The 10,399-nt window shown below is 49.6% G+C and overlaps 2 protein-coding genes across 6 annotated transcripts in view; both read left to right on the top strand.

The window, feature by feature from the left end:
- nfxl1 (nuclear transcription factor, X-box binding-like 1) overlaps window positions 1-1,251 on the top strand; it is a 17,748-nt gene extending 16,497 nt beyond the window's left edge. For all 3 annotated transcript variants that reach the window (XM_015016358.1, XM_015016359.1, XM_015016360.1), the window contains exons 23-25: window positions 318-398; window positions 525-578; window positions 701-1,251. In XM_015016358.1, coding sequence (XP_014871844.1) covers window positions 318-398; window positions 525-578; window positions 701-895 — 330 coding nt within the window. In that variant the 3' untranslated portion in view covers window positions 896-1,251. The remainder of the gene's footprint in view (window positions 1-317; window positions 399-524; window positions 579-700) is intronic.
- A 1,503-nt stretch (window positions 1,252-2,754) lies between these two features.
- corin (corin, serine peptidase) overlaps window positions 2,755-10,399 on the top strand; it is a 24,952-nt gene continuing 17,307 nt past the window's right edge. For 2 of the 3 annotated variants that reach the window (XR_001421954.1, XM_015016356.1), the window contains exons 1-7: window positions 2,755-2,942; window positions 4,362-4,494; window positions 6,486-6,782; window positions 8,075-8,186; window positions 8,623-8,727; window positions 9,890-10,095; window positions 10,184-10,297. Coding sequence is in view for 2 of the 3 variants with exons in the window: in XM_015016356.1 (XP_014871842.1) it covers window positions 2,886-2,942; window positions 4,362-4,494; window positions 6,486-6,782; window positions 8,075-8,186; window positions 8,623-8,727; window positions 9,890-10,095; window positions 10,184-10,297 (1,024 nt within the window). In the remaining variant the exon portion in view is untranslated. Of the gene's footprint in view, window positions 2,943-4,361; window positions 4,495-4,859; window positions 5,060-5,187; window positions 5,576-6,485; window positions 6,783-8,074; window positions 8,187-8,622; window positions 8,728-9,889; window positions 10,096-10,183; window positions 10,298-10,399 lie in introns of those variants that run through there. The other variant, XM_015016357.1, reaches the window with a different exon arrangement.

Genomic DNA, 10,399 nt, shown 5'->3' with positions numbered 1-10,399 from the left:
GCTAACTCTAAATACCACATCGATGTCGCGCTTTAGCATGAGCTAATGCTAGATACCATGTTGTTTTAGCGCCTTAGCATTAGCTTCCATTAAATACCATGTCGTTCTTGCGGTTTAGCATAACTGTTTACTGTTAGTGCAGCTAACTGTTAGTTAGCAGCGCTTAACCTTAAGGTTCTTAGATAGATGTGAAAATATCCAAATTATGTGAAATTTAAAAGGCGGTAAATAAAAATCCCTTGATGAAGTCATAAATCTGCATAAACCAGCCTCCTGATTGGCTGAGAGCGTCATGTGACCTCCAGCTGTCCTTTCAGGAAGTGATGTGTTCTCTGGCGGCTCAGAGCGAACTTCAGTGTGACCTCGTCTGCAAAGACCAGAAGAGGAAGGCCAGCCAGGTACACACACACACCTGGAGTCACACACACACACAAACACACCTGGAGTCACACACACACACCTGGAGTCTCACACACACACACACCTGGAGTCACACACCTGGTCTGACTGTGTTTGTCCTCCAGGTGAAGGAGGCGGAGCAACAAGCCGCCCTGGAGGAGGAGCAGAAGAAGCTTCAGGTCAGTCTGGAGGACAGCCGGGTTCTTAGAGGGAGGTTCGGTTCTGCTGATCCGACCTCTGGTCCAGTAACCCGGTTCTGGTCCGGAGGTTTCATCCTGCCGTTCTCCCTCTGCTCCACCAGGAGGAGCTGGAGGCCTTTGAGAAGCGGCAGCAGCGAGGAGGTCGGAGGTCGAAGCGGCGCGGCCGGAGGGAGGAGGTGGACGAGGAGCAGGAGCGAGCCAGGAGGTGGAGGAGGAGGTGCACCACCTTCCTCCTGCTGCCACTGGGGGGCGCTCTGCTGTCTGCTGCTGCCTACTACCTGCTGAGCCAGGCCTGAGGGGTCAAAGGTCACCCCTCTCATCCAGAAGCTGCAGAACAAACGGGAACGGTTCATGTTTTCTTCTTCTTTGATTTAAATGAATCCTCCAGATCAGACGCTGGTCCTCCAGCTGGTGTTTCTTCCTCTTTTTCTTTATTTCCTGTTAACTTTGTAACTTTTCTTGCCTATCAAACTGAAAATGACCCCTGGAGCTCCACAGGAGGTCAAAAGGTCATCTGTGTTCAGACCAATCAGAGACGGCCGTTTCACAGAATACTGGAGAAAATGTTTTTCCTGTAAAATCTTTATTCTTTCATGATTTTCTTTCTGTTTTTGAGAAATAAACCATAAACTCTGACCTCTGACCTCCATGCTGCCATCATTGACCATCATGACCTCCTGACCCCAGCGGTCCGGTTTAAATCTGACCTTTTTGTTGACCCGTCTGGACGTTTAGCCGTCGGCCAGCAGGGGGCGACAATGAGCAGAGGAGACTTCATGTGTCTGTAAAGCAGCAGAACGTTCTGGTTCTGCCGGGTCCAAATGGCGATGGTTCTGCTGGAACGGCCGGGTCCAAACCTGCTGGTACCGAGGTCCGTTGGGTATTGTAAGGGAACCTCTGCTGCTCTGGAGGGACGCGCTGCTGCCTCATGTTCTGGTTCTGGTCCAAACCTTCAGAACATCAGAGATGAACCCTTTACTGGTTAGCGGGTCTCTAGGTCAACTGGGCCGTCTGGGTCTGACCGGGAAAGGCTGAGGAACCGGACCGACCCGGAACCAGAACCTTTATCAGTTCTGGATAGTGACTCGTTTCCTCAGTGAGGTCCACTCTGCCAGGACGCGACGCCAGACTGGAGCAGAGATCTGCGTTTCTGAACATCCCAGTTTAAATCCAGACTGGTTCTACTGGTTTTACCGGTTCTGCTGGTCCAGAACAGAGCGAAGACCCGGATGAGCCCAGTTTCCAGCCTTAATCTGGATGCAGATTAAAACATTCAGTTTAGATCAAAATCCAGAACCTAAACTGGAACCGACCAGAGTCGAGATCTAAATCCTGGTTTTAATCCAGATTAAAGTCCAGAACCAGAATCATAGTCAGTCCAGAACCAATCTAGATCTGAGCTCAGAGATGATTCTACACCAGAACCAATCCAGACCCAAATGTTCACATCAATCTAAAACTAATCTCTGGATCTGGATTTAAATCCAATCTGCTGCTTTAATCTGGATTCTGACTTGATCTGGAATCGGGTTTAGATTGAGGTTCTGATGTTAGGATCAGGATCCATTAATCAGGTCCTGGACCGAGACAGGAACCAGTTCCTGAGTTTGGACCCAGATGACCAACCACTGTTAAAATCCAGATTAATCTGGATTTTAGAACCAACTGAATCCAGACCTTTAACCGAGTCAGAACCGACCCAGAGCCGATTCTGTCTGGTCTCTGAATAAATATGGATCCAGATTTAAATCTGGAGTTCAGAACCAGGTCCAGATTCAAACCCAATTCCAGATCCGACTCCAGATTAGAATCTAAATGAAATCAGACCTTAATCTGGACCCGAACCTTTAGAATCGGTATCAATCTGAACCTGAGCCTGGTACCGAGTCCAGAAGAACCTGGACATTCTGGACCGCTAATCTGTGGCAGGTTCCCGGTCCTTGGTGTCCAGAACATCTGAGGTCCAGCAGAACCTGGCCGGGTTCAGGTTGGGTTCAGGTCACGAGTCTGACGGCAGCAGAGAGAAGGAGGCAGGAGGCGCCGACCTGGTGTGTGTGAGACAGAGAGAGAGAGCACAGGTGTGTGTGTGTGTTCTCAGTGTGTGTTCCCAGTGTGTGTTCAGTGTGTGTTCAGTGTGTGTGTTCAGTGTGTGTGTTCCCAGTGTGTGTGTTCCCAGTGACCGCTGTGGGCGGGGCCACCGCGCTCCGCCCCGCTAGTCCCCCGCCAGCCGCAGCTCCCCGCCGGCAGAGCCATGGTCTCGGGCTCGGCGGCCGGCAGCAGCAGCTCATGTTGTCCGCTCCGAGGGAGACCTTCCCGGGTGTCACCTTCAGCGGAGCGCCGGCGGTGAGTCCTGTCCGTGTGCGTCTGCCGCGGTCCCCTCCGTGTCTCCTTGTCTCTGTCCTCCGGTTCAGCATCGCAGCTTCGCCACTTTAACTCAGATGTTCTCGGTTTCTGGCTTCATCTTTATAAATTAATCTCTAATTATTCAACATCTAAATCTGACAGATTCAGCCCAAAAACTAATTCAAACTGGTTTCATTTCAATAATTTTCCTGTAGTTAAACCAATAATGTGGATTTAAGTGAAAAAAATTCTCTTTATTTCTACTTTTTAATCTCATTTTGCTTTCAGTGGTTTCAACTTGATTTCTGTCGTTTCTATAAACGGTTTCAGATCTGAAACCAAAACAAATCTAAAGTATTATAATCAGCCTTTGTTCTGGTTATTTTTCTCTGTCTGCAGGTTAAAACCCGTTAAACCGGAAATAATCAGATTAATCCCCGCAGCCCTGGAGGTTCACTGAGCTAATTCACCTCAGTAGAATAAAACATGTGAAACTTCTGAATGTGTTAATAAAACCACATGTGAAGTTAACATTAATTTGACCAGAATAGACAGAAACCTGCATCAGATTATTATTTAGATTGTGTATTAATTTTTATTATTACTCAGCAATTTTTATTCATTTAAATTTATTTATATATTTTAAGTGTTTTTAATGTATTTATTTAAATGTTCTGACTAATTGCCAAATATCTCAGAGTAAACGTACCTTATTCTCCTTTAATCAGGTGATCCTGGTACATTTTAAACATTTTATTCATTAGAAACAAACAAAAAACTAAATAATTAACTATATTTTCAGGCTTTGAGAACCAAAAACTGAAATAATTCTCCTCCATCCTGGGAATAAAACCCCATAAAAACAGTTTATTATGGAAACAGGAAGAAATATGGCAGAAAACTAATAATATTAATCAGAATTACAACACCAACATTGTTTTAATAACAAACTGCTGCAGAGAATGTGATTAATATCCTGAGTTCAATGATCAGCAGCTTGGAGCCGCTAGACGGATTAAATGTTTCTGTCTTTAAATCAGATTTTATGATGTAACTGATAATTGATCCGTTCTGATTGTCTAATAATAGATCAGATTAAACCATCATCAGATTATTAATCTGGTCATTCCAGCTGCAGGCCAAACGCCACAGGAAGTAAATAAATCATTTTACTGACCGCAGAGGATCAGAGGGATCAGCAGTGTGTGTGTGTGTGTGTGTGTGTGTGTGTGTGTGTGTGTGTGTGTGTGTGTGTGTGTGTGTGTGTGTGTGTTGGGGTGGGGAGTGTCTCCTCGTATCTTCACTTCTAAAATAGCTCCAACAGTCCAGTGGAAACTCTGAGAGTATAAATAGACGGGGTGTGATGATGATGATGATGGTGGGGGTGTGTCCTGACCCTCTGCCCCCCCTCCCCCCCAGGAGGCCGGGATGGACCAGGGGGCGTGTCCTAAGAAGCTGGGCTCCTCCAATCAGATGCGGCTGCTGCTGCTCTACATCCTGCTTCCCACCGTCAGCCTGCTGGGGGCGCTGCTGCTGGGCCTGGCCCTGACAGGTAGGGGCCACACCTGGGGGGAGGGGTCAGAACCGCAGCACCGGGTCAGAACCGCAGCACCGGGTCAGAACCACAGAGGGAGAGGAGGTGTAATGTCATGTTCATGTTTTCACTCCAGTTCATCCTGTCATTATTCTTTCTTTCTTTCAACCTTTCCTCCTCTTTTCATTCTTTCACTTTCTCTCCATCAGTTTTCCTCCTTTCTTTTACCCACCATTCATTCATCCTTCCCTTGTTTTCCTCACTTCTTCTCTTTGATTTCTGGTCCTACCCTCATCTCTCATCCCTCCATCCCCTCATCCCTCCATCCCCTCATCCCTCCATCTCTCATCCCTCCATCCCGTCATCCCTCCATCTCTCATCCCTCCATCCTTCCATCCCTCCATCTCCAGTTCTTCCTGCTGGAGGACAGAGGAGGTGTAGGAGGACAGATGACACACATGCTGTGTTGATTTAACCGTGTTTCTGTTTCTCTGTGCGTGCTTCATCTGGTCGCCATGACAGCGGGGAGTCCCTCGGCCAATCAGAGCCAGGCTCAGTGAAGGAATGTCAAACGTTTAGGCAGGTAGTGAAGCAGGCGCTGCTGTCCTCCCTCCATCCTCCTCTCCTGTGGTGTTTAACATCTTTTCTTCCTCTGTATCTCAGTCTAATCCCTCCTGCTCCTCCTCCTCCCTCATGGAGTCTCTCCATTAGACGCCTAATGATGCGTGACGCCTCTCCTCTCCTCCTCCTCATCTCTGTGTCTCTGCCGCCGCCGGCATTCGCTCCAGCAGCAGGAAGACAAAGCAGCTCCTGTTGCCATAGATGCTCAGCAGATGTTCCTCCATCTCTGAAAATAAACTCACAGAAAATACAGGAGGTTTACCCAGAAAGCCGCCCCAGAGGTCAGCACTGACCCCTGACCTCTGTGGACCAACCCATCTGGACCATCAGGGAGTTTAGTGAACAGATATCTGCTCTATTAATCCTGCAGAAGGTCCACCATGATGTTCTGTGGCGCTGCTGCAAGGACAGGCTGCAGTTAGGCCTCCTGACCAGCGGGGGCAGCAGTAATCAAAACTCAGGATGAGTGGTTCTGGCAGTAAAGTATCTTCAGTTCTGCTGTTAAAACCAAACGGAGTAAATCAGTTCTGAGGTTCTGGCCTTTAATCAGCCGAACTGGACCTCAGTTACTGGTTTTATTCCTGTGTGTTACTGGGAGGCCAGTCCAGAGAAACATGTAGCATGTTAGCATCCAGACAGGAAGTCTGGATTCAGTCTGAGCGCTGCGGCCCGAGGCGGATCAGACACACAGAGGTTTGTTTCAGAAATAATAAGTTACATTTTATCTAGTAATAAGAGATTCAGATCAGTAACTCCTTCATCTGGATGAAGGAGTTACTGGTTCAGCTGGGAGAATGTGATGATGATGATGATGGTGATGGTGGTGATGATGATGATGTTAATGATAATGATGGTGATGGTGGTGATGTTGATGATGATGATGTTAATGATGATGATGATGATGTTAATGATGATGATGATGATGATCTTACTCAAAGTTCCCTCTAATTTTTCATTTAGTTTTATTTCCTGATGAAACCAGACAGAAACGCTCTTCGCGGTTCAGCAGTGAGGAAGAGGAGCGGATCTGTCAGTGACTCATTTATTTTTACATTCACTGATTTTACCAAAAACACAGGACACTCAGCCGGGTCACCATGGTAACGGGTCCGGCTTTCTGGGTCCTTTTGTTTCTTTGCAGGATTGATAAAATGTCAGGAAACAAAACCAGAATCAGAAATGAAGGCATTCTGATACAGAGAAACACTCTTGTTCCGGTTCCGGTTCTGTTCTCTGGTTCTGGTTCTGGTTCAGGTTCTGGCCCTGGTTCTGGTTCAGGTCCTGGTTCTGGTTCAGTTCTCTGGTTCTGGTTCCAGTTCAGGATCTGGTCCTGGTTCTGGTCCTGGTTGTGGTCGGGTCCCAGTCTGACCCGTTCTCTGTCTCCTCAGGTGTTTTCGGCGGCGCCCCCCTGGACTCCAGGCCCCTCCCCTCCCTGGGGTCCGTCGCCGACGGCAGCCATGGTTACCATAGCAACAGCACAGCGTCCCCCTCCAACGCCTCGTCCTCCGTGAGGAGCCAGGTGGGACAGGTAGCGTACCACAGCCAGAGCACACCTGCTGCTGCGCCCTCCTCCTCTCAGGCTCCGCCCACCCAGCTGGCCACCCGGCTTCCTGATTGGCTGGCCTCGGTGACATCACTGAGCACCGCCAGGCCAGCCAGCAGCTCCACCCCAGCGCCAGACGCAGGTAAGCTTACATGTTGATCAGGGCGTCAAAATCAAAGATCTGAATGATCTTAAAGGGCCGGTTCATCCAGAATCCATCAATAAAGATAATCAATAAATCAATAAATCAATGTTCCTCCAGGATTCTCTGGTTGTTTTTTTAATCAAAATCAGATCTTGTGGTGCCAATGAGGAAACGTGATTTATGATAATGTAGGATGTTAAATGTGACTTTTTATGACTCGTATCGATGACGGATTATTAAACCAAGTCAGGCTGTCTGATGCAGCGTCACTCAAACTCAACGTTTGGACCAATTTTGAGAAAGTTTGCAGTAAGATCAGAAGAAAATGTGGAGATTTGTTCGTTTTGTGTGAATTCTGTGGATTTGTGAAAAACTGTGAGGACTTATTGGTGTCATTTGGAGTCTGGAGGGCCACATGAACAGCTACGGTGGGCCAGATGTGGCCCCCGAGCCTCCAGTTTGGCACCTGCTGCAGAGCTTCAGCAGCAGGAGGACAACGACTCCCAGAATCCTCCAGGGCTGCAGCCACTTCCTGTCTGTGGTGTTGATCCAATAAGACGGTTCTGAGCTGTCCTCTGCTGACTCCGTCTGTCTCTGTGGGGACTCTGGTGGACCAGCAGAACCTGGACCGGGTCGGGTTCAGATCCATAAGCAGCAAACAGAGCAGAGTTCATTTCTGATCGATGGATTTAAGATTCCCTTCGTCTCCGTCCCTCTGTCCGTCCCTCTGTCCGTCTCCGTCCCTCTGTCCGTCTCCGTCCCTCTGTCTGTCCCTCTGTCCGTCTCCGTCCGTCTCCGTCCGTCTCCGTCCCTCTGTCCGTCTCCGTCCGTCTCCGTCCTCTGCCGTCTCTGTGTCTCTCTGTCTCAACGGGACGTTGAGGTGAATGCTGATGAGCCTGGCTCTGTCCTGAGCTCTGATTGGCTGCTGGGAGCTCATCAGACTCAGTGGATGTTTAACCTTCCAGCTGTTTAAAGCTGCTGAACAGAACCGAACTGGACCGGACCGGACCGGGTCCTCTGAGGTTCTGCAGCAGTTTAACGGGTCCTGGCTGCATCAGGCTGTGATTGGACGTTAGCGTTAGCTTCCCTACTAGCATAGATACTCTGTAGAAAACATTCAGGGGTGAAAGGTCAGGCTGATGTTGCAGCAGAATCGGGGCTGGACTGAGGCAGACCTGCTGGGTCGTGGCGCCCCCTGCTGGTCGTGGGAGGTACAACAGCTCCAGGGATTTGTTCCTGGAGCTGCAGCCTCATCCTGCTGGTTCTGGTTCTGGTTCTGGTTCCTGCAGGTCGGTGTCAGCTGGTCCTGGAGCCTCAGTGCCACATGCTGCCCTACAATCAGACCTGGCTGTCCTCCTCCGTCGCCGTGGTGAAGAGTTCAGAGGTCGACATGTTGCTAAGGTAACCGCTTCACACTGACATGAGGCAGCACACTTCTGCTAATAGCATTTAGCACTTTAGCATTTTTGCTAACTTTGAAAACATTTAGCGCACTTAGCTTCCCCTAAAATAAAGCTACAGAAGCTCTAATTTGATTGGTTGTCTTCTGAGCCTTGAGGGTCATGACATCAGAACACCTGGACGTACTGCAGGTAATGAAGGGTTCTGTCTGAACTGACTGGACTGGAAACACGTCCATCAACAGGTCGTCTGGTTCTGGTTCTTCGTCTTTGGGTCAGCTGGGTTCAGAATCACTGCAGCTTCATCTTTCTGTAAATGCATTAGATGTTTCCAGTTAGCCGGGTCAGGTCAGAGGTTCTGTGTACTTAACCTTGGAGCCGGTCGGTTGGGCGGTTCTGGCGGGTTTGGACCTGAACCCGGTCGTTTTGTGCTGCAGGTTCTTCAGCTACCTCAGCAGACTGTCCTGCTACAGACACATCCTGCTGTTCGGCTGCTCGCTGGCGCTGCCCGAGTGCTTGGAGGCCGACGGGACCAACAGCAGGTAAGACCTGGTAATGGTTTCCCAAAGGATGCTGGGAAATGTAGTCCCTCTGCAAGGCGCGTTCCCCCAGCAGCTGCTGGGGCAGAAAACCATCCGGCAGCTGGGAGTCCAGGACTAAGAATAACACACTCACATATTAGGACACACACATTTACACAAACACACACACCTTCAGTAACAGTAGCTTCAACTCCACATGACCTCTGACCTCTACAGAGAGTGTGATTCTAATGAAGCTGGGAGCTTCTGGTCGTCCCGGTCCAGAGGGATCTATGACCCAGAACCCGAGACTAGAACCAGTACCGTTGGAAATAAGTTACTGTTACTGCTGAGTCTGCAGGTTTAAATATCCTGGTTACCATGACAACTGCCAGGACAGGCTTGTTAGATTAGTGGATCTGAGGTTCTCCAGGAGGCGGCGCCTCGGTTCTGAACTCCACCTGCTGAGCGGTACAACATGGGTCGGGTCAGGTTGGTACAGTATGGCAGGGGTGGGTTGGTTTGGGGTGGTTGGGTTGGGTTGGTTCGGATCCGGTCGGTTTGGGTCAGTTTGCTGTTTTTCTGATTCCCTTCAGTTGTAGCTCCATGGACCAATGCTCAGGTCCGGTTAGAGTGGAGCTGCTGGTTCTGAACAACATCGTTTATTGATTGGAGGACAGAAAATGCCTTGAGACGCATCAGAACTTGAGCCGTTTGGGTTTAACCTCGTTAACATCCGGTGAAGTCCAGCTGGTGGAGGAACCGGACCATGAGGTCAGGTTCAGAGGAAATGAGGTCATGCTTCCTGTCAGCGGTTTGAAGGGCCTCACTGGAGAACATGGATAATGCAGAGACTTCCTGTTAGGGCTGAGCTTTGGTTGTTCCTGGACGGGTTCACCTCTGATCCAGGGTCCTCTCTCCAAAACCTCTACAGTTTAGTCTTCAGTTAAACACCAGGACCATCCCAGCCGTGGTTCTTTCAGACACGATGCTGCTGGTGGCTGGATGAGAAACATTCAGAGTTCAGAGCATCATCAGACCGTCTGAGGCTGTTTAGTTCAGACTGAGAGTCAGAATCAAACTTTGGCTAAGCCAGGTCCTTACGGAGCACCGGAGGTCTAGGTGAGGTTCCCTCCAGGTTTTCCAGGTTCTGTCCGGGTTCTGACCCGCTGTGCTCCTGCAGGAAGGTGGTTCTGCCCTGCGCGTCGTTCTGTGAGGCGGCCAGGGAGGGCTGTGAACCCGTCCTGCAGATGTTTAACGCCTCCTGGCCCGACTTCCTGCGATGCTCACAGTTCAGTCAGAACGCCTCGTCGCCGTCGTCGCCCATGGCAACCAGCGGCCTGACGCCTCCTGCCTGTTTCTCACCCCGTCAGATCAAAGGAAAACCCTGTGAGTCACAACCACACCTGCTGCTGCAGGTAAGCATCACATGGTACGATGACATCACCTGACTGTCTGCTCTCTGATTGGTCGGCAGCTGTGTGCGGCGGGAAGGACAACTTCCTGTGTGCGACCGGAATTTGTGTCCCTCAGAAACTGGTGTGCAACGGTTACAACGACTGTGACGACTGGAGCGACGAGACACACTGCGGTGAGCTCACACACACACACACACACACACACACACACACACACACACACACACACACACACACACAGTCTGTGTCTCTTTTGTTTAAATAGCATGGAAAGT

Source organism: Poecilia latipinna, unplaced genomic scaffold, assembly GCF_001443285.1.
Source record: "Poecilia latipinna isolate Pla-1442-1.1 unplaced genomic scaffold, P_latipinna-1.0 Scaffold2010, whole genome shotgun sequence".
Lineage (NCBI taxonomy): Eukaryota > Metazoa > Chordata > Actinopteri > Cyprinodontiformes > Poeciliidae > Poecilia > Poecilia latipinna.
The sequence above is the reverse complement of the archived record's forward strand: the minus strand, read 5'-3'. Positions and strand labels throughout refer to the sequence as shown.